Source organism: Suncus etruscus, chromosome 13 (genome assembly GCF_024139225.1).
Source record: "Suncus etruscus isolate mSunEtr1 chromosome 13, mSunEtr1.pri.cur, whole genome shotgun sequence".
Lineage (NCBI taxonomy): Eukaryota > Metazoa > Chordata > Mammalia > Eulipotyphla > Soricidae > Suncus > Suncus etruscus.
In genome coordinates this window covers 42839109-42867043 of record NC_064860.1, presented here as the reverse complement: position 1 = coordinate 42867043, position 27935 = coordinate 42839109, and the positions used below count along the sequence as shown (strand labels likewise).

The 27935-nt window shown below is 41.6% G+C and overlaps 1 protein-coding gene across 5 annotated transcripts in view; it reads left to right on the top strand.

The window, feature by feature from the left end:
- The first annotated feature begins 795 nt into the window (after positions 1 to 795).
- Positions 796 to 27935, top strand: part of SON (SON DNA and RNA binding protein) — a 37316-nt gene continuing 10176 nt past the window's right edge. For 3 of the 5 annotated variants that reach the window (XM_049785732.1, XM_049785733.1, XM_049785734.1), the window contains exons 1-7: positions 796 to 907; positions 4301 to 4467; positions 9414 to 15266; positions 17865 to 18025; positions 19900 to 20046; positions 20267 to 20455; positions 27638 to 27748. In XM_049785732.1, the coding sequence (XP_049641689.1) occupies positions 831 to 907; positions 4301 to 4467; positions 9414 to 15266; positions 17865 to 18025; positions 19900 to 20046; positions 20267 to 20455; positions 27638 to 27748 (6705 nt within the window). In that variant the 5' untranslated portion in view covers positions 796 to 830. Of the gene's footprint in view, positions 908 to 4300; positions 4468 to 9413; positions 15267 to 17864; positions 18026 to 18253; positions 19190 to 19899; positions 20047 to 20266; positions 20456 to 20558; positions 21358 to 27637; positions 27749 to 27935 lie in introns of those variants that run through there. The other 2 variants (XM_049785736.1, XM_049785735.1) reach the window with 2 other exon arrangements.

Genomic DNA, 27935 nt, shown 5'->3' with positions numbered 1-27935 from the left:
AACTAAACCCTGAGCGCTGCGGGATGTGATCCCAAAACCAAAAAAAAAAAAAAAAAAATCCCTAAAAACCCTTCCCCAAAATTTAAGGTGACGCTATATGAAACTAAATAAGAGAATTCTCCAAAACTCAATGTGACACTTTGTGTTAAACTAAATAGTGATTGCGTGGAGGAGGGCGTTTGCCTTGCATACAGAAGGACGGCGGTTCGAATCCCAGCCTCCCGGATATACGGTCCCCTGAGCCTGCCAGGAGCGACTTCTGAGCGCAGAGCCAGGAGGAGCCCCTGAGCGCTGCCGGGTGTGTCCCACAAACCAGCGGGGAAGGGAAGAGCCGAGCAGAGCGAGGGCGGGGCGTGAGCTGGGCCTTCCCGGATGGAGGGACGGAGAGGGAAGGGGAGGCGAGGGCGGAGTGGGAGGCCCCGTGTGCGCCAAGAGTGAACCCGTGTCGCCCCCTCTACACACACACACACATGCACCCCGCCCGGAGAGACGCGACTCGAGCCGGGGCGCAACCAGCCGCCTCGAGACCCCGTCGTCTCTCCTGTAATGGCGCCTGCGTCAGTCGCTAACATGGCGGCCCGGCCGTGCGCGGCGCAAACGTCAGCAGCTCTTTGCCCCTCGCCGGCCGCTCCGAAACCGCGGAGGGGGGGGGCCCGCGGCGACGCGCTCGCTGATTGGCCGGCGGGCCGTGCGTGCCGACCGGGACTTTCGCCGCTCAGCCAATCGGCGCGCGCGGGAGTCGGAACGGGCCGGCGACGTCGTCCGCGCGGGGCATGCTGGGAGCCTGGCGGACTAGCGAGGAGGAGTTGCGAGAACGGGGAGCGGACGCCATGGCGACCAACATCGAGCAGATTTTTCGGTCTTTCGTGGTCAGTAAATTCCGCGAGATACAGCAAGAACTTTCCAGGTAAACGTTTCCTCAGCCGCTCCCGCGCCTCAGGGACGCCTTTGCCGTCCCGCATCGCTCTCCTCGTCCAGCGAAGGCCGTCGTCGTTGCGAGCCGCCTCAGGCCCCGGGATCCATTTTCCGGCCTGCCTTTCCCTTCCTCCCTTCCCTTTTAACCAGCCGCTCCCTAAGTTCCCGGATGAGAAAACTTCGCTGTGGTTGAGAAGGAAATCAACGATTCTCTCGCTCGGGGAAGCCGCTTCCCCGCCGCACGGGAAAAGGCCCCGGATGGGCCTCGGAGCCGGCCTAGTTCCTGCCCCGGCTCCTCCTCCGCCGCCGCCGCCGCCGCCGCGTCCCCCTCCCCTCCCCCTCCCGCCGCGCCGCCCGGCTCGCCCGCCCGCCGCCGCCGGTTCTGGCTCGCTCGCTCCGGCCCCGCTAGAGGGGCCGTAACGGCCGTTTCGGGAAGAACCTGCCGCACGCTCCTGGGCTTTTTAAACTATCCCGGGGAGGGGTGGGGGCGGGGGCGGCCTTCGCTCGCTCGCTCGCTCCCAGGATCCGTGCAAACCGGGCGAAAGCGAGGCCTCAAGCAAGCAAGCAAGCAAGGAAGATGTGCAACGAAATGGAATTTATTTATTTATTCGGAGGGCTTACTTTTATTTTGTATTTTATTTTATTTTATTTATTTTTTGCATTTTCACAATCTCACAACTAGGAAAAGTGGGGCTTTAGGGGTGGCCTTGTTCGCTTGCGGGGGGGGGGGGGGGAGGGTTTGGTTGGTGGGAAGAAGCTAACTAATAGCTAGCTAGCTAGCCGCCCGGGCACATCTTCTGGACGCCTTCCTTTCCTTTCATTTCAACAAGCTTTTCCTCTCCTTCGGCTCTTTAATTTTTTAAGTAATTAATTACTTTATTTTGGTTTTTGGGTCTCGCCCGGCATTGCTCAGGGCTTCCTCCTGGATCTACGCTCAGAAATCGCTCCTGGCAAGCTCTTCGGAGGGGGGCACCACATGGGATGCAGGGATTCAAACCACCATTCTTCTGCATGCATGCAAGGCAAAAGCCTTACCTCCATGCTATCTCTACGGCCCCCTTATTTTGGGGGTACAAATAAGTAAATAAATGAATAAATGGATCTTGATTTATATTCCCCCTTTATTGTCGATGACAAGCTAGCCCTTCGGTGACCCGACATGGAAGGGAAGTTGTTGGGGAGCGCAGCCCCCCTCCATCCACCCCACCCCGAACACCCCGAGCCTGCCCTGCCCTGCCCTGCCCTGGCCAACGCGGCTGGGGCTGAGAGCGCGGGGAACCGCTTGCACAGTGTATGCAGTGTTGTTGCTGAAGAAACCCATCCCCTGCCGGTTCCAACCCGAGGGGATTTTTTTTGTTGTTGTTGCAAAGCCCCTTGTATAAAAATAATCTTAGCAGCTGGAGAACCGAATTCGAAAAGGAGCTTCATGTCAAGTTACCGGCGGGTTCATTTTCAAGTGGCTTAAGAGTGTTTCTGGGATCTTTCCTTGTGTTTCAGTATCTTGTCTTTTTTTTAAAGAGGAAGTTAGGTTTATTATGGGTTTTTTTTTTTTTTAATATGTGTATGCGTGTGTGTAATAAGAGATCTGTTAAGTGGGTATGCTTTTCCTGGAAAAAAATAAATCTTGGATTGTCGCATGGACATTCTCACGATTTTCATGCCTTTTAAAAGTCAGTTTTCGTGTGAAAATATTTTGGTGCCCCCCACGTGATTTAATTGATGTTCTTGGGTTTGATATTTTTGTGGTTCATTTATTTGGCGGGGGGAGCTTCTTGCTATACAAAGGTGGACATTTTAAAAAATGTGAATATTTTGTGAGTTTTTTTTAAGCTTTTAAAATCTCAATATTTTGGAACGTACTTTTGGGCTCCATAGAAATTTGTTGTCGGATGTGTTGACTTAATTAGGCTACTTAAAACAATTCCCTTTATGGTTATTGATAGCTTTAGGGCCATTGCTTTCTCTGAGTATCTTTCTGTTTTGGGTCAGTTTTCTTGTTTTTAAAATTTATGGAATTTTATTTTTTTAGTAAATTTTTGTTGTTAAACATGTAAATTCTTGGAAAAAAGGAAAGCAAGAACTTTAGAGAGAGAATTCTAAAAAGATTACTAAACAATTTATTACTAAAAGAATACCTTTTCAAATAGCATGTTTAAAAAAGCATATTTTAGTCTAAAACCAGGTTTGTTTTTCCTGTGCCTTTGTGCAAGAACTCAGATATTTAAGTAATTAAAATAGGTATTAAGAGTATGTATTAGTGTTGAATGCCTAAGTTTGTGACCTTCAGTCAGCTTTCTTTGTGCTTCCAACTCCCTTGATTATCACATCTAAGAATCTCTAGTTATCTTGGGAAATAAGTTTAAGTGTATAGAATCGTGGGGAATACAGACGGTAATAAAATCTGACTATTAGAAATTCAAATAATAACATTTTGTTAACTACTGAAAGTTTTTTTTTTTGGTTATTCAGACTATCAAGTAGTTTGATAAGTGAAAATTGAGCAACATATCAGTATCCTCCAAAACAATTTTTCTACAGCTGAAAATTAATAAAACTATCTAGATAAATGTTGCAAAAAAAGTTCGTAATCTTTGGCCCTTAAGTCTAAAATTCTTTGCACCATGTGTTCATTTACTATAAAATGGTCACTTTCATGTGCATTTTTTAGCACCAGAAGTTTTTCTGTACCAGGATTTTTGCTGTTTCCAAGTAAAAATTTTGCAAATTATTGATTGATTTAAACTTTATATTAATAACAACTATTAAATAGTATTTAATAACAACCAATCTAATCAGAGAATGCAAGTTACATTGTGCACTGTGTTGATGGCTTACTTTTATGTACTTTATACTGTTGTTTGTGATCTATTCATAGTTGTGGCTTTATTGTGGGTAAAGTTTCTGCTATCCAAAATATTAAGTCAAATGTTTTTATTTTATTTTATTTTATTTTTTGCATTTGTGCTTGTGATGTCATATTTTCACAATCCTTTTGGGTCAATATGCTTTTGATACCCAAGATTTCTGGGAGAATTTTAAACAAGAGTGCCTAGAAATTCACTTTAAGACTTGGTTTTTTTGAGTCTGTATGGGGTGTTCTTTGTGGTGTTCTGTGGGTATTCTCTGCTAGTGTTTAGCAGACCTGGTGCCAAGTGATAATCTTGACTTTTGTGGTAGCAAAGCAAAGCACTTACTCCCCAGCTAGCCCCAGCAGCTTATTTTTTTATACAGACATAAAACACCCGCTCTAAGTGGTAATGTAAAGGAATTAAATTTCCTAAGACTATCACCTAAAAGATAAAACATGGTAAAAATGTATCAGCAATATTGAGTTGAAATAATTTATGCCATGAAAATATTAATTTTGATAACTTTCCTTCTCAAGTGGAAGGAGCGAGGGCCAGCTCAATGGTGAAACAAACACACCTACCGAAGGAACCCAGGCAGGTGATGCCGCTGCCACTGCCAGGAATCTACCAAATGAAGAAATAGTTCAGAAGATAGAGGAAGTACTTTCTGGGGTCTTAGATACAGAGCTCCGATATAAGCCAGGTAAGTTGGAGTTAATCAGTTATCTCAAATTGATACTTTATTTACTTGATAGGTTATCTTGATTGGAGGATATTTAAAATGTTCAGTAGACTTAGACTATTAGTCATTTTGTTTATTTTTTGATTTTTTTTGGGGGGGGCACACTGGGTGACACTCAAGGGTTACTCCTGGCTCAGAAATCTCTCCTGGCTTGGGGAACCATATGGGGAACCAGGGATTGAACTGAGGTCAGCCGCTTGGAAGGCAATTGCTCTAGCCCCTACCTAGTTAGTCATCTTAATTTTTAACTTGATTTGATTTACCCAAAATTTCTTTGAAAATACAATTGCACTAATGCATGAGAATTGATGTACTTGTTTAGCTAGAATTAAAATTTTTTCTTTAATTTTGGGATTACACTTGTTGGTCCTGGCTTTGTGGTTAGGAGTCATTCTAAGTGCTTGCTTTGAGAACCAAGTGTATTTTAACTTGTATTCTGGTCCCTTTAAAGTCATAAGAATCTTATTTTTAAAAATAATTTTTTTTGGGTCACACCCAGAGGCACTCAGAGGCACTCCTGGCTTTGCGCTCAGAAGTCGTTCCTGACAGGGTCGGAGGACCCTATGGGATGCCAGGATTTGAATCAGGGTTCGTCCTATGTTGGCTGCGTGCAAGGCAAATGCCTTACCGCTGTGTTTTCACTCTGCCCCGAGAATCTTATTTTTATGTCCTTTGACTATACAATGAATGCAGTTGTTGCGTATTTAACTTTTAAATAATGTTTAAAGATTATAGGTTTATGGTCAAGGGTCTGGAGCAGTAGTACAATGGTTAGGGAATTTTGCCCTGCACATGACTCAACTGGGTTCGAACTCCAGCATCCTATATGGTCTTGAGCCTGTCAATAATTTCCTGATGCCTGAGTAACCCGAGTGCCCTGGGTGTGACCCCCACCAAAAAAATAAAAAAGATTTATGATCAAATAAAGCAATTGGCTTTAGGAACGTGATTATGTTAGAGATTTTTAGTTTTAAATTTTGGTAGATGTAACCAACTGACTAAACAGTTCTTGTTTTGTTTTGTTTTGTTTTGTTTTGTGGCCACATCTGGTGATGCTCAGGGGTTAGTTTTGGCTCTGCACTCAGGAGTTAGCCCTGGCAGTGCTCAAAGGGCTGGGCTATTTGGGTTGCAGGAGATTGAACCCAATTGGCTAATGTGCAAGGCAAATGCTCTACCTGTTGTACTACACTCTGGCCCCTTCTTGCAGCTTTTTTTTTTTTTAAACTATTTATTTACTGATTGATTGACTGTTGGGCCACATCCAGTGGTGTTCAGGGGGTTACTTCTAGATCTGCACTCAGAAAGCACCCCTGGCAGGCTGGGGAACCATATGGGATGTGGGGAATTGAACCAGGTCCCTCCTGGTTTGGTTGCATGCAAGGCAAACGCCCAACAGCTGTGCTATCTCTCCGGCTTTGCAGCTTGTTGATTATAGTATAATAAAGCTGGAATTTGGTGCATAGTGAGTGAGAAAAAAAATGTTAATTTTTGGCTTGCTTGGGGGCCACACCCATTTATGTTCAGAGCTTACTCTGTTCAGGGATCATTCCTGACAGGGCTGGAGGACCTTATGTGGTATTGCTTCAGCCCTGATTTATTTTGTTGTAGTATGTATCTTTTTTTTTTTTTTTTTTTTTTTGGTTTTTGGGCCACACCCGGTAACGCTCAGGGGTTACTCCTGGCTATGCGCTCAGAAGTTGCTCCTGGCTTGGGGGACCATATGGGACACCGGGGGATTGAACCGCGGTCAGTCCAAGGCTAGCGCAGGCAAGGCAGGCGCACCTTACCTTTAGCGCCACCGCCCGGCCCCGTAGTATGTATCTTTTATGTTTTCATTTTCTACCATATAAAGACTGGGATTTGTGGTCAGCTTTTCTAGGACTATTAAGATCTGACTTGATGTTGACATTAGTAAAACTTCAGGTTGAAAAGGGAAAAACAGCTTTATTTTTTAGGTATACAAATTTAATGTTCTTTAGTTAAACGTAAAAGACTAAGAATTTAATTCCTCAAAGGGTTTTATTTATTTTTAATTGCTATTATTTTGAGGACTAGGACTACACTAAGCAATTCTCTGGAATTATGTCCAACTCTACAATCAGGAATTAATCCTGGCATTGCTCTGGGGAACCAAATGGGATGCTGGGAACACACTCCTGTCGGCTGCATTTAAAGCAAATGACCTATTATCTTTCTGGCACCAAGGTTTTATATTTATACTCGTTCATATCAGCATTATAGATAAATGTTAAGTTTTTTATAGCTTATAAAAACTAACACTTCAAGAGATCTTACTATGTGGTCGACACTGTTTCTTCCAGTACTTTATAAATATTTTGACTCTGTGCCTAGGAGTTGCTCTGAAAACTATAATTGGGAATTGATCCCAAGGCTTCTCTGCACAGAGTTTTTATTTCTGCCTTATTAGTTATCATTGCCCAGTACTTTATATGTTATTTGGGAGGGCTGCTAGACCACACCCAGCAGTGCTTAGGACTTAGTCCTGGCCATGCACTCAGGAATCACTCCTGATGTTGTTCAGGGCTTTTTACTGGGTATACTCCAACCTCCACATAGGGCCCATGCAAGACAAGCACCCTACCCACTGTACTATAGCTCTGGCCTCAGATCTGTATGTGTTTTGACTCAACTTTTGTTAATTCTTAATTGTGGGTCAAATAATACATTATTCACTGATGGATTGAGGATCCAGAAGTAGATAACCTATTCCCTGGATAAGCTGTGTTCCTTCAGTACATAGGGATCGTGAAATTGTTATAAAAATTACTATTAGGGGTGGGCCGAAGAAATAGCATGGAGGAGGTTGGGTATTTGCCTTGCATGCAAAAGGATAGTGGTTTGAATCCCGGCATCCCATATGGTCCCTGAGCCTGCCAGGAGCGATTTTTTTTTTTGTTTGTTTTGGTTTTTGGGTCACAGCCAGTGGCACTCAGGGGTTACTCCTGGCTCTATGCTCAGAAATCACTCTTGGCAGGCTCAGGGAACCATATGGGATGCGGGGTTTTGAACCAATCGTTCTGCATGCAAGGCAAATGCACTACCTCCATGCTATCTCTCTGGCCCACCCCAGGAGCAATTTCTGAGCGTAGAGCCAGGAGTAACCCCTGAACACTGCCGGGTGTGACCCCAAAACCCCCTGAAAAAAATTAATAAGTGCAATAGTAAGGCATTTCCCTTGAATGCGCTGACCTAGGACAGACCACTGTTCTATCCCCCTGTGTCCCATATGGTCCTCCAAGCCAGGAGCAATTTCTGGGTGCAGATCCAGGAGTAACCCCTGAGTGTCACCAGGTGTGGGCCAAGTACCAAGAAAAAAATTATTACTAATTTGGGCAGGTGAGATTAGGCATATCCAGTGGTACTTGGCAGTCTACTTGTGGTACATGGGGATGGGGGTCATGTGATGGGGATCCAACCTCAATGTATTTGAACTTATTGAGCTGTCTCCAGTTCATAAATTTTTATTTATTTATTTTTAAGTTTTTGGACCATACCTGACAGTGCTCAGGGGTTTACTCCTGGCAACCAGAAATCATTTTTTGGCAGTGCTTGGGACCTTATGGGATGCTGAGAATCGAACCCGGGCTGGCCATGTGCAAGGCAAATGACCTACCTGTTGTACTGTCGCTGTGGCCCCATCATAAATGTTTTATTTTTTTGATTTTTGGGTCACACCTGGTGGCATTCGGGTTATTCCTGGATCTGCTCTCAGAAGTTACTCCTGGCAGGCATGGGGGACCATGTGGGATGCTGGAATTTGAACCACGGTCTGTCCTGGGTTGGCTGCATGCAAAGCAGCCCTATTGCTATGCTATCTCTCTGGCACTCCATAAATTTTTTTTGATATGGGTGCTTTCTGTGAAAATTATAGTTGATAAAAATACTATTTTCATTTCTCTTGAAATTTGATCTAACTTGAAAAGTTAATTAATCTTAAGTGGATTATTGTCAGAATTTACTTTTTTTGAGTAGGAGTGGAGTACCTTTCAGTTGTGTTCAGGATGCCTAGGAAATCTAGGCAGTTCTCTGCCAACTAGGCCAGGGGTTCACTTTCAGGACCCTAAAGTGTAGTGCTGTTTAGTGCTCAGACTTTTGGGACCATACCAGCTCTGGGGGTCATTTATGAAGTGCTGCACCCAGCAGTACTTAAGGACCATGTGGTGGCCAGGGATTGAGCTCAAGTGTTAGCTGCATACTAAGCAAGTATCTTTTTTTTTTTTTTTTTTTGGGCCACACTCGGTGATGCTCAGGGGTTACTCCTGGCTGTCTGCTCAGAAATAGCTCCCAGCAGGCACGGGGGACCATATGGGACACCGGGATTCGAACCAACCACCTTTGGTCCTGGATCGGCTGCTTGCAAGGCAAACGCCGCTGTGCTATCTCTCTGGGCCCTATTTTCTTTTTTCTTTTTTTTTTTTTTTTTTTTTTTGATTTTTGGGCCACTAAGCAAGTATCTTAACTCCTACTACCAATCAGATTCTGTAAAATTTTTTTTTTTGTTTTGTTTTTTGGGCCACCCCCGGCAGTGCTCAGGGGTTACTCCTGGCTGTCTGCTCAGAAATAATCTCCTGGCAGGCACGGGGGACCATATGGGACACCAGGATTCGAACCAACCACCTTTGGTCCTGGATCGCTGCTTGCAAGGCAAACGCCGCTGTGCTATCTCTCCGGGCCCAGATTCTGTAAATTTTAATGTAAATCTAAGTCTTTGGGGGATAAAGCTAAGGCTTTAATTGTTGCGAAAAAGTCTCACTCAAAATATTTAGTAACTATTTAGCAAGAAGTGTTATGCTTTGGTAGTTTAAAGTGGAATGTAGATGTTGGAATGTAGACTCTCTACACCTAATTTTGAGTATGTTTGACATTTAGATTTTCCTTAATTTCAGACATGAAGGAGGCTTCTAGGAAAAGATGTGTGTCTGTACAAACAGATCCTACTGATGAAATTCCCAGCAAAAAGTCAAAGAAGCATAAAAAGCACAAAAATAAAAAGAAGAAAAAGAAGAAAGAAAAGGAGAAAAAGTATAAAAGACAGCCAGAAGAATCTGAATCTAAGCCAAAATCACATCATGATGGGAACATAGATTTAGAATCAGATTCCTTTTTGAAGTTTGATTCTGAATCTTCAGTGATGACACTGGAGCATCCTGTTAGAGCATTTGGCCTATCTGAGACAAGTGAATCTACTGCAGTTGTACTGGAACCTTCTATGGTGTCAGTGGAGACTTCAGAATCACACACCTTAGAAACTTTGAAGCCAGGTACAAAAACTGCAGAACTGTCAGTAGCATCTGCATCTACATTTGTAATCTCCGAGCAGTCAGTGGCAGTAACGCTGGAACCATCTAAGATTGTGGATTCCTTTGCAACAGCACCAGTGCCTACAACAGTCGTGCTGAAGTCCTCTGAGCCAGTTGTACCAATGTCAGCGGATTATCCCATGAAATCTATGTTGAAATCTTTTGAGAGCACACCTCCAGAACCATCAAAGATCTTGTCAGAGCCTCCAGTCGCTAAAGTGATAGAGCCATCAGAAATCTATATGGTATCATCAGAGACATCTACAGAAGTACACCCTGAGCCAAGTACATCAACAATGGATTTTCCAGAGCCATCAGCAGCTGAAGTGCTAAGATTGCCTGAGCAGCCTGTAAAAGTGCCACCAGAGGTTGCAGATTCATCCATGGCAAGACCGCAGGAGATGTTGGAGCTGCCCAAGACCTCTACATTGGAGCTGCCGGAGTCGTCGGTGGCCTCAGCGATGGATTTGCCGGGGCCACCTGCGACCTCCATGCCGGAGTTGCAGGGGCCCTCTGTGACTCCAGTGATGGAGTTACCTGGGCCCTCTGCTACCCCGGGACCAGAGTTGCCCGGGCCTCTTCCTTCCCCAGTGCCTGAGTTACTAGGGCCCCCTGCTACAGCAGCTCCTGAGTTGCCGGGGCCCTCTGTGACATCAGTGCCACAGTTGTTGCAGGAATTGCCAGGGCTTCCAGCGACACCCATGGGATTGGAGCCACCACAGGAGGTCCCAGAGCCACCTGTGATGGCACAGGAGCTGCCAGGGCTGCCTGCGGTGACAGCTGCAGTAGAGTTGCCAGGGCAGCCTGCGGTGACAGTAGCAATGGAGTTGACCGAACAACCTGTGACGACGACAGAGTTGGAGCAGCCAATGGGGATGACAGCGGTGGAACATCCTGGGCAGCCTGAGGTGACAACGGCATCTGGTTTGCTGGGGCAGCCCGAGGCAGCGATGGTGCTGGAGTTGCCAGGACAGTCAGTGGCAACAACAGCGCTGGAGTTGTCAGGGCAGCCTTCGGTGACTGGGGTGCCAGAGTTGCCAGGGCTGCCTTCGGCAACTAGGGCACTGGAGTTGTCGGGGCAGTCTGTGGCAGCTGGGGCACTAGATTTGCCTGGGCAGCTCATGGCAGCTGGGGCACTGGAGTTTGCGGGGCAGTCTGGGGCAGCTGGAGCACTGGAGCTTTTGGGGCAGCCTCTGGCAACAGGGGTGCTGGAGTTGCCAGGGCAGCCTGGAGCGCCAGAGTTGCCTGGGCAACCTGTGGCAACTGTGGCGCTGGAGATCTCTGTTCAGTCTGTGGTGACAACGGAGCTGTCAACGATGACCGTGTCGCAGTCCCTGGAGGTGCCCTCGACGACAGCGCTGGAATCCTATAGTACGGTAGCACAGGAGCTGCCTACTACACTAGTGGGGGATACTTCTGTAACAGTAGGAGTGGATCCCTTGATGGCCCAAGAGTCCCATATTTTAGCTTCTAACACCATGGAGACCCATATGTTAGCATCCAACACCATGGACTCCCAGATGCTAGCTTCCAACGCCATGGACTCCCAGATGCTAGCTTCCAACGCCATGGACTCCCAGATGTTAGCAACTAGTTCCATGGACTCCCAGATGTTAGCAACTAGCTCTATGGACTCCCAGATGTTAGCTACTAGTACCATGGACTCCCAGATGTTAGCGACTAGCTCCATGGACTCTCAGATGTTAGCGACCAGTTCCATGGACTCTCAGTTGTTAGCAACCAGCTCCATGGACTCTCAGATGTTAGCTACCAGCTCCATGGACTCTCAGATGTTAGCCACCAGCTCCATGGACTCTCAGATGTTAGCCACCAGCACCATGGACTCCCAGATGTTAGCCACCAGCACCATGGACTCCCAGATGTTAGCAACTAGCTCTATGGACTCCCAGATGTTAGCATCTGGCACTATGGACTCTCAGATGTTAGCTTCCGGCACCATGGATGCTCAGATGTTAGCTTCCGGCACCATGGATGCCCAGATGTTAGCTTCTAGTTCCCAAGATTCTTCTATGTTGGATTCAAAATCACCTGATCCCTACAGGTTAGCTCAGGATCCTTACAGGCTTGCTCAGGATCCCTATAGGTTAGGTCATGATGCTTATCGGTTAGGCCATGATGCTTATAGATTAGGGCAGGACCCATATAGATTAGGCCATGATCCCTACAGACTAACTCCTGATCCTTATAGGATGTCTGCTAGACCCTATAGGATAGCTCCCAGATCCTATAGGATAGCTCCGAGGCCATACAGGTTAGCACCCAGACCCCTGATGTTAGCATCTAGACGTTCTATGATGATGTCCTATGCTGCAGAACGTTCTATGATGTCGTCTTACGAGCGCTCTATGATGTCTTACGAGCGCTCTATGATGTCCCCGATGGCTGAGCGCTCTATGATGTCAGCCTATGAGCGCTCCATGATGTCTGCCTACGAACGCTCTATGATGTCCCCTATGGCTGAGCGCTCCATGATGTCAGCTTATGAGCGCTCCATGATGTCAGCTTATGAGCGCTCCATGATGTCTCCGATGGCTGACCGGTCTATGATGTCCATGGGTGCTGACCGCTCTATGATGTCATCTTACTCTGCTGCTGACCGCTCTATGATGTCATCGTACTCTGCAGCTGACCGATCAATGATGTCATCTTATTCTGATCGTTCAATGATGTCTATGGCAACCGATTCTTATGCTGATTCTTACTCTGACACATATACGGAGGCCTATATGGTACCACCTTTGCCTCCTGAGGAACCTCCAACAATGCCTCCATTGCCACCCGAGGAGCCACCAATGACACCACCATTGCCTCCCGAAGAGCCGCCAGAGGGTTCTGCATTGCCTGGTGAGCAGGCAGCGTTAACAGCTGAAAATACTTGGCCTTCTGAGGTGCCAGCATTACCCTCTGACGAGTCTGTATCACTCACTGAACCATCGGTGAGTCAGAGTGAGATTTCAGAGCCTTTAGCTGTGCCTGCTGATTATTCACTGTCAGCATCAGAGTCTTCAGTTTTAGTATCAGAGGCAGCTGGGACTGTTCCAGAACCACCACCGGAGCCAGAGTCTTCAGTTATATCAACACCCATAGAATCTGCTGTGGTTGCAGAAGACCATGAACTTATTCAGGAAAGACCAGCGACTTATATGGTGTCTGAAGCTCCCATAACGTCAGCTGAAACCACTGTGTTGACAACAGAGTCTTCTATTATGTCAGAGACAGCAGAAACTTATGATTCAATGAGAGTTTCAGAACATGTTTCCTCAGAAGCATCTTTGTCCTTGTCAGAGACAACAGTAACTGTTCCAGAGTCATCCCACAGCACTCTAGGTATCGCTGTTCCAGAGTCACCAGCTGGGACTACACAGGAACCATCAGCTGGGACTTTCCTAGAGCTAACAGCTGTTGCTGTCTCAGAGCCGGGAGTAATGACTGTCCCAGAACCACCCTCTGAGATTGTGCTGCAGCCCCCAGCCATGGCTGAACCAGAGCATGTTCCTATACCTGTTGTTTCAAACATGGAGCCTAGTGTACCTATTCTGGAATCAGCAGTGTCAGTCCACCAACCTGCTATGATTGTTTCTGAGTCATCTGTTTCTGTCCAAGAATCCACTGTGACATTATCAGAACCTATTGGTAGTGTTGCTGAGATGACTCAAGTGATACCAACTGAAATGGCTCTAGAGTCTACACCAACAATACTGGAATCGAGTGTAACAAAAGGCATGCATTTACTATCTGGTGATCAGAATCTTGCTCTGGAGGTTAACATGCAGGAGGTTCCTTTGCATTCAGATAAAGAACCACATGGTGAAGGACACTTGAAAAATGATCTTTATGAAAATGAGCCTGGTATAAATATAGACCTTAATATAAATAATCATTTAATTGCTAAAGGGACAGAACATAATACATTGTCAGTTACCAGCACTGGTGCTGTTGGTGAAATAGGTGAGGAGAAAATTTTGCCCTTTAATGAGACAAAACAATGCACAGTATTGGATACCTGTCCTAGTGTTAATGAGGCTGATCAAGTAGGAACTCTGTCATCTGGGCCAGTTGCTGTTGAACCTGAATCAATGGGACTTAGTAAGGGCATTGAATTTGTTGCAACATCTGCTCTTAGTTCTATTAGTAAATATGATGCTGAAGTGTCTTTAACTACTCAAGATACTGAGCATGACATGGTGATTTCCACCAGCCCTAGTGGTGGTAGTGAAGCTGACATAGAGGGCCCTCTGCCTGCTAAAGACATTCATCTTGACCTGCCATCTAATAATTTTGTTAGTAGGGACACAGATGGGCCATTACTTGTAAAGGAGATTGACCAGAATTTAGTGGTTGCTCTTAGCCCTAAAGAAAATAGTGGAGAAGAGAAAGAAATACCTCTCCCTAGTAAAGAAATGTTGTCTGACTCAGGATTTTCTGCCAATATTGAAGATATTAATGAAGCAGACTTAGTGAGACCATTACTTCCTAAAGACATGGAACGCCTTACGAGCCTCAGAGCTGGTATTGAAGGACCTTTACTCCCAAGTGAAGTTGAACGTGACAAATCTGCTGCAAGTCCAGTTGTAATTGGTACCCAAGAAAGAGCATCAGAGTCCTCTTCAGAGGAAAAAGATGATTATGAAATTTTTGTTAAAGTTAAGGACCCACATGAAAAAAGTAAGAAAAAGAACCGTGACAAAGGTGAAAAAGAGAAGAAAAGAGACTCTTCCTTAAGATCTCGAAGTAAGCGTTCCAAGTCGTCTGAGCACAAATCACGGAAACGAACCAGTGAATCTCGTTCTAGGGCAAGGAAGAGATCCTCTAAGTCCAAGTCCCGTCGCTCTCAGACACGGTCCCGGTCAAGGTCAAGACGAAGGAGGAGGAGCAGCAGGTCAAGGTCAAAGTCGAGAGGAAGGCGATCTGTATCAAAAGAGAAGCGCAAAAGATCGCCAAAGCACAGATCCAAGTCTAGGGAAAGAAAAAGGAAACGGTCAAGCTCCAGAGATAATCGAAAATCAGTCAGAGCACGAAGTCGTACCCCACCAAGTCGTCGGAGTCGGAGTCACACGCCGAGTCGTCGAAGGAGATCTAGATCTGTGGGGAGAAGAAGGAGCTTTAGTGTTTCCCCCAGTCGGAGGAGCCGCACCCCTAGCCGAAGGAGCCGAACCCCCAGTCGAAGGAGTCGCACACCTAGCCGAAGGAGCCGAACCCCCAGCCGAAGGAGCCGTACCCCCAGCCGCCGGAGTCGCACTCCCAGCCGAAGGAGAAGATCAAGATCTGTTGTGAGGAGAAGAAGTTTTAGTATATCACCAGTCAGATTAAGACGATCACGGACACCTTTGAGAAGAAGGTTTAGTAGATCTCCCATCCGACGTAAAAGATCAAGATCGTCTGAAAGGGGCAGATCACCTAAACGTCTGACAGATTTGGGTGAGTCATTTTAAAAACTTAATGGAATTGTAGGAAATACATATTTTGGGGTTTGGGCCACACCCGGTGGCACTCAGGTTATTCTTGGCTGTGCTCAGAAATCACTCTTGGAAGACTTGTGGGACCTTATGGGATGCCAGAGATTGAACTTGGGTCGTCCCGGGTTGGCCAAGTGCAAGGCAAACGCCCTAGCACTGTACTATTGGTCCAGTCTCAGGAAATATTTTTTTAATTATTTAGAGAAAATGCATTGCATAGTTGACATAACTGATTATAATACATTTGTTTCAAGATGAGGGAAGGCAAATTTATTAAAAAAAAAATAGAAAGTAAAGGGATAGGTCTCTTTGCATTTAGGACAAGCCTTTTTTTTTTTAATCCATTTTACCTATATTTTGCTGGGTCTATGCAAACAACACTTGCCACTATCACACCGTTATTGCTGTTTTTATTTTTTTAACTTTTATTCTTTTTAAAATAAAGAAGAGCTTACTAAACTTTCTGCTGGTGCTTCAATGAACTCATTGTGAGTCAATAGTTTTTAAAAATATTCTTTCCTTTCTCTTCCACCTCTAGTTTTTCTTTCAACTTTCTATTAATTAAAAAAAAAACATGGCTGGAGAGATAGCATGGAGGGTAAGGTCCTTTCGTGCAGAAGGTCATTGGTTTGAATCCCAGAATCCCATATGGTCCCCCGAGCCTTCTAGGAGTGATTTCTGAGCATGGAGCCAGGAGTAACCCCTGAGCGCTGCCGGGTGTGACCCCCCAAAAAATGTTGCTTTTGGTCTTCCTAAAAAATGAATTATCAGTTATGTCAACTCTAATGCATTTTCTTTAAATAAATAAAAATGTATTTTCCATGTACTTGTCATTCATTAAAAAAAAAATAGAAAGAAAAACTAAAAAGTAAAATATGGAAGAGCCCGGAAAAAAAATTTTTTTTTGGTTTATGGGTCACACCTGGCAGCGCTCAAGGGTTACTCCTGGTTCTACACTCAGAAAGTGCTCCTGGTAGGCTCAGGGAACCATATGGATGCCGGGATTCGAACCACCAACCTTCTGCATGCTAGGCAAATGCCTTACCTCCGTGTTATCTCTCTGGCTCCCAGAAAATTTTTTTGGTTTTTGGGTCACACCTGGCAGTGCTCAGGGTTGGTTACTCCTGGCTCCCTGCTCAGAAATTACTCCTGGCAAGCTTGAGGGACCATAAGGGATGCTGGGATTCGAACCAATGACTTTCTGCATGAAAGCAAATGCCTTACCTCCATGCTATCTCTCTGGCCCCAGAAAAAAAATTTTTTTTTCCCCAGAAAATATTTTTAGCATCAGTTTTTTCTGCTCTTTGAGTGGAATGAGTCAACTATATTGGGATGTTGACTTAGGCTACATATTTCAGGTTCTTATAATTAAATTAATTTGGGTTAATTAATGCTCACACTACATACCATCAGTATGTGAGTACTTGTAGACAAGCTCATAGTACATATTTAGAATTAAGGATTTTTCACATGAATGTCTTAATTTGCTTGAATCATCTTCCATAAATAAAAATGGAATGTAGAAGTTTAGTTTAAGACATGATAGATATATGGTTTGTCTAAATTGTAGGTTACTCTTAACAGATTATTGTAAATAAGCCTAAAATTGGTTTCTATTTTAATTATGTCTTAAAAATGACAACATAAGGTAATTACATGCCACCATAGGACTTTTAACAGGTGATTTTGATGGATATAAAAGAAAAAATATAATGGAACTATTCAGGGAATTTTTGAAATTTAAACTGGGTGGGTGGTACTAGCAAAGTAAACTTTACTAAAGTGCTTTTGATCTGAAAAGTTTAAAAAATGTTCATAAATAGGCATTTGGGATATTCCAGCTGTGAATGGGGGCTTACAGGGATATCACAGATGTAGACATGTAATGCCAGGGATACAACTGAACATATCCTTTGAACTATTTTCCTGGCCCCTTTTCCTAGTTTCAAATAGTGTACAGAAATACTTAAAATTTGGTACCTGTAATAATAAAGGATAATTATCTCAGAATAGACATTTTCATCTCAGGGTTGCTTAAAAAAAAGAATAAGGAAAATGCTAAATAAAAAAGTTCAGTGAAACTTTTGAGTGTTTAAAACTTTATTCAAGGTAGAAATGAGATGACTAAAATCTTTTATGTCTCTTAACACTTAGCAAATAGTAAAATTTCCAACAAAGAGCAGAATATGATGATTGCTCTAAGTACTGTGGTGTAAATGAGGAATGTTAAATTCTCCCTTGAGACCTCTTGGAAGACCTGACTCTTGAACTTGGTCTCAGTTATTTAAAAATCTCACGGATTAGCAAGTAATTTAAGAACTTGATAAGTTTGGAAAGTCAGTCTTTCTCTTAGTGTGGCAAAACTATTGTTAAAGTTTAGAATTTAGCTACTTTGTAGCTTTTAAATGAACTCAGTGTGGACTTAGTCTTTAGTTAGGCTAAGCACTGAGAGCCACACAAGTGATCCACAGTTGTAATTTGATGTCTTCATAGTATGAATTTTTGGGTAATACAGGTGTACACTGTTTTGGGAAAACTACTACTCTTTTTCCTCTTACAGATAAGGCTCAATTACTTGAAATAGCCAAAGCTAATGCAGCTGCCATGTGTGCTAAGGCTGGTGTCCCTTTACCGCCAAACCTAAAGCCTGCACCTCCACCTACAATGGAAGAGAAAGTTGCTAAAAAGTCTGGAGGAGCTACTATAGAAGAACTGACTGAGGTAAGCTAGACAGAATTGGTTTGCATTCTTAAGTGGATATTCCAGTGACGTTGACTCTGGAGCGTGCCAAAACCCGAATTGTGGGCTGAACTGATAATGGCTGGCACCGAGTGGCCAAAACCCGAAATACAGATGTGGCAGCGGCAGAAGCTCTGTTTAGCAGGCCATTATCCGGGATGGCTAAGCTCCGCTAGCTAAAAGTTACTTCCCATTACTTTTGCTTTCCAGTTTTAGAAGCCAAACTGACTGAGGAGTGGGACGGTTCGTTTGAATGGAGGAGGTGTTGAGTGAGCAACACGCAGAAGCTCGCCTACAGTTTCGTTTCCATTCACGACGTGTTCATTGATCGCCACGAGTGTACTGCATATACGCAAAGACACAGACAATCTTCAGAAATGATCTTTTGCCACCGGAGCTTGGAAATTAATGAGAATAGCTGGCCATTGCCTGAAAGGAACTTCTTTCGCATCAACATTTCGGGTTTTGGCTGTTTGGTCCATCCATTGGTGATAATGGCCGGCCATTATCAGTTCTTCCTGCGGTTCGGGTTTTGGCAGTCACATTTTAAACATTTTTGTTTTTATAAATTTGATCTTTTCAATTGAAGCTTTTTTTTTTTGGCATTGTTTATTAATATTTTTTCTTTTGGGAGGACGCTGAAATATTGCTGCTAGGATCCAGAAATATCACATTGTTTCATATATTGAAACTTGTTATTGGCTAGCCTAATGCCAGCCTGCAAATATCAGTGTATTCTGTTCCCCCTTGATGATAGGCTTGGTATACTCTGTGTTTTTAGCTAAATGAGCTTTTTATTCTATTGTAATATTTTTAATTGATAAAAGATGTGAACAATCTGCTTGTATAGAGACAAGTCCATGCAAAGTTACCTTTACCTTTTTATAAAAATGGAGTCTTTCCTTTACTTCTCAGGAAGGAATTGACTTTGCTTTATGTGTCAGACCTCATCAATTGTACCCTCTCTATCATGCCTTATTTTCCGTTCTTGAGATGTTTCTTTAAAGACTTGACCTGCAGAATATTTATGGAGAGACATGATACTTATCTAGCCCAATTACAAAGGTTTCGAATCTTTTTATTTTGACATTTGTTTGGGTATCTTATAGTTTTTTTTACTGTTACTCGATTAAATTTATTATAAATAAGAGGGTTAAGGACCTAGTAATGATTTCAAGTTGCTTGCTTACCAAAACCAAGTTCCTTATCCAAAACCATGAGAACAATTAAGAGTTTCCCTGTGTTTGTAGACTCATCTTTCATCCTTCTGTCCTTTCAAATAGTTTCTTCTCTCTCTTTCTTTTTTATTTTTATTTTTTGTTTTTAAAAGACTCCCTGTATAGGCTGACTTTTCCTTTCCTGCTAATTCTTACTCTTAACTATAAAAATCTGGCTTAAAATGGTCAAGGAATAGTCCTTGATTATCAAATTCTACCTGATTCCGTTTTCTCTTATGCTTTTGTTTTCTCAGCACTTATGTACTCAGTTTGTATTGTATCAGTTTGCACTTGTTAATTGTGTTGCTCTGTAAAAGCGTTCCTCAATTTCATGTGTATGTATTCCGTCTCCTGAACTATAGATTGTAAGCTCCTTGAGAGCAGGGACCATGGTTGGATTTTTTTATTCCTTGGACAGTGCCCAGTACAGTGCTCTGCACATAGTAGGTGCTCAATAAATGTTGTTGACTGACATACCAGCTAGTGTGTTTAAGTAATAGATAAGTTAACTTATCCATAACCTATTATTTAATCTCGCTTTACTTTTGAAAGTTGATTCTGTATAGTTTGATTCTTTTAAGATACACGTTAACGTACATGAAGTGTAAGATTATCTTTTGTTTGTGTTTACTTTTTAAGAAATGCAAACAGATTGCACAGAGTAAAGAAGATGATGATGTTATAGTGAATAAGCCACATGTCTCAGATGAAGAGGATGAAGAACCTCCTTTTTATCATCATCCCTTTAAACTCAGTGAACCCAAACCTATTTTTTTCAATCTAAATGTGAGTATCTTTTTTTTTAAATTAAGAATAATGAAATAGGCAGTGTTGAATAACTTAATTAAACCAAAGGGAATTTAGGGTTTTTTTGTTTTTTTGTTTTTGATATTTTTGTTTTCCTTTAATTTTTGGATTAGACCCTATGGAAAAAAATAATAAAATTGTTTCTTGGGGATGTTTTCAAAGTCTGTTGATTTAATGATGAAATACTTACATTTTTTAGATTGCTGCAGCAAAACCAACTCCACCGAAAAGCCAGGTAACATTAACAAAAGAATTTCCTGTGTCATCTGGATCTCAACATCGGAAAAAGGAAGCAGATAGTGTTTATGGAGAGTGGGTTCCCGTGGAGAAAAATGGGGAAGAAAACAAAGATGACGATAATGTTTTCAGCAGCACTCTGCCCTCTGAGGTAAGTAAGATAAATAATTTGTTTTTTATTTTTTTTAATTACCTGAATCTGCCATTTTATTGTTATTTTATATCTGATTTGGATTCTGTTTCACTCTTCTTAGGGCCGGGTTAAACGGCAGGGCCGGGTTAGACGACAGATGAAACAACCCGCAGCTTCTCATTTGACAGTAACTCGATGCAATTCACTTTGTGGAACCAAGCCACAAAGTGAAAAGCATCGAATTGCAGAGAACAGTGTTGTCACATCCCTACCCAACATTGGGCCCTCTTTGCACTTGTGGGAAGGTAGCCCAAGGTACAACTATTTAGCATCCCGTTTTGCTTCACGGCTCTATAGTTCTAGATTTTGGTGGTAGTAAATGTATATGGGGCCCAGGGATTGAGTGGAGAGAGGCAGATCCTCAGGTTCAACACAAGAACTGGATTGGAAAAGGTCATTGTAGGCTGTTGTGAACATCTTGGATACATAGCCTATTGCCCTTAAAATGGTTTATTGTTTCTTCGGGTGGGATGTCAGATAGCTGTTAACTTTAATTTCCCCTCCCTGTGCTACCTTGGCCCTTTTGGATTCTTGTGTTTAACCTAGTGTTCAGCCTTGGTACTCCATTTCCCTTCTCCTTCCCCTCTTTGCTACTGTTAAAAGTTGGAGAAGTGGAAATTACAATTTTAAATTCTCATGAGGCTATAGTTGTATCTTGTCAGAATGACCCAGTAGTAACACCAAGTGTCAAAACAACCCCATTCAATTGCCGCCTGATTAATGTGCCCCTAAATATAGTGCACATGAAAACAGCAAGACTGTATATATATGTAAATATATATATATATCTGTATCTTTGTATGTATCTCTGTATCTGTACCTTTGCTGTATCTTTTAATAAACAGTTTACTTTTATTTAACTTGTTGTGCAAAATCACGCTTGGGGGATCTGGGAGGGTGGAGACTTACTAGGGGGGTGGAAACTTTAAATGATACCATAGATTAGTCATCAGTCACGCTTTGCCCTTGGTTTCCAGAACCCAGACATTTGTGCAAGGATTGGACTAGCTATCTGATGCCCTTACTACGTGGGAATTCCCCACTGCCTTTTCTTGCAGTTCTGGGATATGTAGGACAGAGAGACCTGAACTCTTCCACCTTCAGGTTCCCTTCGTGGCCATATCATCTTCACTAAACACCTTCAGTATTATGAACAAATTCTATAAAATCAGAGGATGAACAGAACCCAAATCAGAAACTTTGGTTGTTCCCTCTCCTTCCCCATTAGTTATGCACAGGCAGCATTTTCACTTTTTTTGGTTGCTCTTTGTTTTTGACCTGCAGCATTTTAAAAGGGAACAAAGTTTATATATACAATTGAAGCATGACATTGGGTCGTGATCTATATTTACATAAGGGTTCAAGAGTTGAAGCAAGTTAATGTCACCATCAGTGATGGAAGTAGTTGTTGGTTTGGTGGTATGTTAGTAAAACCATTTGAGTAGATTAGTTACCAATTTCCAGGCTACCTGCACTTCTCAAGAGTTTGACACTGGTATTTGCTACTGATTTAAATATTGAGGTTACTGGAATATAAGTCATGAGAGCTGAAAAAAACTTTGAATTCTGGAACAAAAGCTTTCAGTCATTTCTTAAAGATTAAGCTTTTAACAGAATTGGGAAAAGACATTGTTTGTAAAAAAAAAAAAATCTTCACCAGTGGTATGAACTACGCCCATAGGAATATTGCAGAATTCCAAGGAATTTTTTTGAGTGACAATAATCTCCAATTCAACATAGGGAAGTTGTTTAGTGAATACTTTTGGTTATAAACACATAATTCAGTACCCATTTTCACTATGTGATGCTAAAACCTCAACTTTAAATCTTAACAAGAGTGGTCAGATTTTAATTAAACTATTAAGTGAATTATTCAAAGAAATACCAGGGAGAAAGGAAACTTAAGTGAAGGAAGTAGATGTTTCTTGCAGAGCACACACCCACTATTTGATACGAGAACAGAAATTTTAAACTGAATTCTTAAAATAGACTCAACATTGTAGGCAAACTTAATGATAAGAATAGTCCCAAAATTTTAGAGGAAGTTTTTTTTGTTTGTTTTTAGGTTCCTGCATTTTTACTTAGTAATTAAACACCTAAAGGCTGTGTTTACACTACAATGTTTAGTTCTAGTTATTTACTATATAGTTACTATTTTGTGTACCAGTGTTTGCAAATTGCTATTGATATAGGAATACTGCCCTTTCTGTTTTCTTTAAAGGGTTGTAAAGGTTTTCTAGAGTAAAAGAATTTTTAATTCAATGCATCATTCTTTCATTTTAGTGAAACCTGTGGTTTATATTTTTTAGCACAAAGCAATTAGACAAAGTTTATGGCCAAATTATTGTTACTGTGATCCTTAACCCAGCCAGTTGTCTTCCACATGAGGGCTCTGATATAAATAAGAGTGGAAAGATGTGGATGTATCAGCATAAATCCTTATCTTAAGGAGTACCAACTCATCATAATGTGTGTGCCTTACTTCTGTAGCATCATCTTCCTAACCAGAACCACCTCTCATCATCCTGAGTAAGAATTGACTGCAGTGACTGACTGACCATGTTGGTTTATAAACAGTGAAATAAAGAATGCCAGGAAACAAATATTTAAAAAATTGTCCTTGGATATTAATATCTAGTTAGTGAAGGCAATGGATAAAAGATTAAAAGTAGTTAGGTATAGCTATTCCTCGAGGTAAGATGAAAATTAACTGGAAATTAAACACAGGTTTGGATGCTAGAGTTTATTACATTGAGTATGGTTTCTCATTCTTTGGTTCTTGTATCTGATTAAAAAAACTGCATTTTTCTAGCACATTAAAGAATTATTCTGGGGCCCGGAGAGATAGCACAGCGGCATTTGCCTTACAAGCAGCCGATCCAGGACCAAAGGTGGTTGGTTCGAATCCCGGTGTCCCATATGGTCCCCCGTGCCTGCCAGGAGCTATTTCTGAGCAGACAGCCAGGAGTAACCCCTGAGCAACGCCGGGTGTAGCCCAAAAACAAAAACAAGAAAAAAGAATTATTTTGTTATAATATTTTTAGTGTATAATTATTAGCACAGTATACTGGAGACATTGAGTACAAATTTCTCACTTTAGAAAATCAGACAAATACAAATATTTTGCAGTTTGTGTGGTTTTTTGATAGTATAACTAAGTTCTGTTAAATATTTTTTATATGTTTCATGTCATTTTTCTTTAATGAAACATTTCCTGAGATGCCTACAAGTACCTGTATAGAAAGTTTTCATTATAGGAGCCTTTTCCTTATTTTCTCATTCAAATAGTTCTTCAGATCTTTCTGGGAAAAAAAAATAATTAACTCTAGTCCTTAAATTGGTTTAGGATTTTAAAATAAAGATTCTGAACAGTCATATTGTAGGCAAAGATAAGCATTTAACATAATGCCAGTTAGAAGAAATACTAGTCCATTGCTGAAGTAGATGAATAACTTGGATAGGATTTTGTTAATATGAGAACTGGAATTATAAACATACACTACATTGATGCCACCTTTCAGAAGAAGATCTAGAGAAAAGAAAATTTAGCTCTCACATTATAATGCCTAGAATAATACTATTTATTTGAAATAACAATAATTTGAAAGTATGTATTGTAATAATACTAATAATTTGAAAGTATGTATTGTAAATCAGATAGAAAGTCTAATATCTAATAAAGAAAAAAAGGCACATTAACAGCTCAGCTATATTGAATGAAATCATTATTCTCAACTTTTAGCAGAAGTTTTTAGGTAACATTAAAAGATGGACAAGGTTTTAAAATTTTATAGTATAGTCCATTGTGTATTCTGTATACAGACACGCTATATATTATAAAGGAGTTACCACTGAAAAATTTAGTTAATCTAGCCATATTTCAAGTGTTTGTCGGTGACCACAGAACTATTGATTGTAAGGTGCTACTGAAAAATGAGTTGAGTGTACCTATTTTGTTTAATCCAATGATGTAGTTTTAGTCTAGTTGTTGAATATTAATGCTCTGGGGGATAATTGGCTTTTTTAACTTACTACATATTCTGCTATTTGTCACTTCTGAGGATCTTTATAGTTCTGGTTCATTCTATTTTTATTATATATGTATAAATGTTTTTAAAATTGTAAATGTGAAATGAATAGTCATTGGGAATAGTGAATTTATAGCTCACTTGGTAAGCTTATTGAGTGAAATCAGATAGTTTTAATTTTGTGGAGATAATTTGTAAACTGTAACTGAAAGTTATAAGATTGGCTGCTGATACAAGAAAAGTGTGGGTATAAGATATCTTTAGGGGCCGGCGAGGTGGCGCTAGAGGTAAGGTGTCTGCCTTGCAAGCACTAGCCAAGGAAAGGAGCACAGTTCGATCCCCCATCCCCCATCCCCCGGCGTCCCATATGGTCCCCAAGCCAGGGGCAATAGCTGAGCGCGTAGCCAGGAGTAACCCCTGAGCATCTAATGGGTGTGACCCGAAAAACCAAAAAAAAAAAAAAATCTTTAGAAGGATGGATTTACAGATAGGTAAAATTTATTTGCTCTTTTCTAGTTGAAAACAGTTACATTCTAGAAAAGACCATGCCTTCAAGAGCCATCGTGAATACATTATGGGTAATATGTAGTTGAGAATTAAAGAACCAGTAGCATCTCCAGAATTTCCTATATGAGCTTTTGGGTGTTTACTGTGTTTTTATTCTAAGTCTTTTTATTTGTCTTAAACCTAAAATACAAAAAAAGTATGGAATAAATCAAATTTAATTTGGCCTCAGTTTTAAGAATATACTTTGTGATTTTGAAAAATGTTAGTGAAAGGAATATGTCGTTCAACAAAGTAGAGGTTCTGAAGGTAGGGAAAGGAAGATATGTACAGAGTAGAAATCTCTCATAGTCCCTTCTGTATTATATACTGTTTTTAAAAGTATTCCATTTGTAGAATGTAGTGCAATTATAGGTACTTTATTGTGCTTTTAAGAAAATCCATATCTGGATGGAGAGAGGTAGGTAGTACTACCTGATGAATAAGCAGGTAGGGCACTTGCCTTATTAAACTGACCCCAGTTCAATACCCAGCATCCCATAGGGTCCCATGAGCATTGCCAGGAGTGAGACCTGAATGTAGAGCCAGGAGTAAACTTTAAGCATCTCTGTGTATTGCCCCTGTAAAATGCTTAGCTGTTAACTTGGATTTATCATATCTACACAGTACCTGCCAATTGGTCTATATAAGAAAAAGAACAATTATTAATAATTTATACTAATCATTATAATATGTATTATATAATATATTACAATAAATAATTGATAACCCAATATTAATGGGTTTAGTTAGAAGCAAAAATTATGATATGAAGAATTGGTGAGTTGAGAATTGGTTTTAATTTTAAGTGAGAATCAAATACTTGTTAAACTTTTTCTTATGTAACTGAACTTTCCAAATATCTTAAAAGTTGGAGATTGTTGCATTAAAGTTTGCTTATAAGAATTTTCCTCGGATATTATGGAACTCATGAAAATTATAAGTTTCCTGCTTAGAGTTTTTTTTTTTTTTTTTGTGGTTTTTTTTGGGCCACACCCTGTGACGCTCAGGGGTTACTCCTGGCTATGTGCTCAGAAGTTGCTCCTGGCTTCTTGGGGGACCATATGGGACGCCGGGGGATCGAACCGAGGTCCGTCCTAGGCTAGCGCAGGCAAGGCAGGCACCTTACCTCCATCGCAGGCAAGGCAGGCACCTTACCTCCAGCGCCACCGCCCGGCCCCCTCCTGCTTAGAGTTTTACAGGTAGATGATGAGCTTTGGATATGAGAAATTTAAGTGCCTATGCACTCCCATCTAAAAATAAATGGAACCTTGGTTATAAATGTATGTAAACTGCAAATGGAAACCTTTTTATTAAATCAGAACAGGATCTCTATGCTGAGCACAGTATCTGGTACCAACTGGCAGTGATAGCCCCCTCCACACAGCCAGGAGTATTTCCTGAGTACCACCAGTAGTGACTCAAAAATGAACTTGAAAAATTATTTGGTAATTTAATCAATATAATCAATGAAATATTTATGCTTTTGGTTTGGATTTTGGGCCACACCTGGCAATGCTCAGGGCTTATTTCTGACTCTGCACTCAGGGATAACTACTGGTGGGACTTGGGGGACCATATTGGATGCTGGAGATCAAACCTGGGTCAGTTGCATGCAAAGCAAGCACCCTACCATTTGTCCTTTCTGGCCCCAAAATTTGAGTTCTTTTTGTTTTTGGGCCACACCTGGTGGTGCTCAGGGGTACTCTTGACTCTGCGCTCAGAAATCTACTCCTGGCATGCTTGGGAGACCATATGGGATGCCAGGGATCGAATCTTGGTCAGCCGTGTGCAAGACAAATACCCTACCACTGTGCTATCGTTTCAGTTCTCAGATTTTAGTTCTGAAAACCAAATTCTATGAACAAAAGATGCTGCATGAATAAAGCAGATTTCATTAGTCATTAACATAGTGGTTTTCTGCTTATATGCTTGATAAAGAAAACATAAAAGCAATGCATAAAAAGTTTAAAAATAGTGGCACTAGAGAACTAGAGAGAGCAATCGATAGAATTTTTCCTTGCAAGTACCTGACCCTGGCATGCATCCCATATGATTTCCTGAGCACCAGAAGAAAATAAAAAGTTTCAACAAGTGTTCACTGTAAGTGACTATTTTTCTAATGAAGGGGATAGAAATATTTGTTTTTGGGGCCATACCTGTTGGCACACTCAGCTATGGCCCAGGGATTACTTCTGGTTTTATCTTCAGGAATCAACTCCTGGGGAGCTTGTGGGGGACATTATACGATATTAAGGATCATGCCAGACAAGCACAAGCACCCTTGCAATTATACTATCTGTCTGCCCCTGAAAGATAGGTCTTTTTAAGTTCTTTAATGAAACTTTGTACTATCCAAGATAAAGGATTGTGGGTTTTAATTCAGCTAGCATATTGATTCATTGTAACTTAATCCCTATCCTTTAAAGTCACTTTGCTTTTTTTTTTTTTTCTGTACCCTTTTTTACAAGATTGTTACTGATCATGTAGCAACTAAAGTTACTACTAGCATTTTAGAATTTAGGGTTCTGTTGTAATTTGAGATAATTATTTATGTTTTCTTTCTTAGCCTGTGGACATCTCTACAGCAATGAGTGAACGGGCACTTGCTCAGAAAAGACTCAGTGAGAACGCATTTGATCTTGAAGCCATGAGCATGTTAAACCGAGCTCAGGAAAGGGTATGTAGCCGTTTGGGTGTCTTAAAGGACTGGTCAGGGCTGGAGAAAAGTCATCATTACTGAGTATGCACAGCATATAGGGAGGAGACCTTGGTTCTGTCATGTATGTGACATAATAATAAAATTAGAGTTTTTAATTATGAAACCTGAGAAATAAATCATTTATTAGCTGTTTCTAAGTATTGGG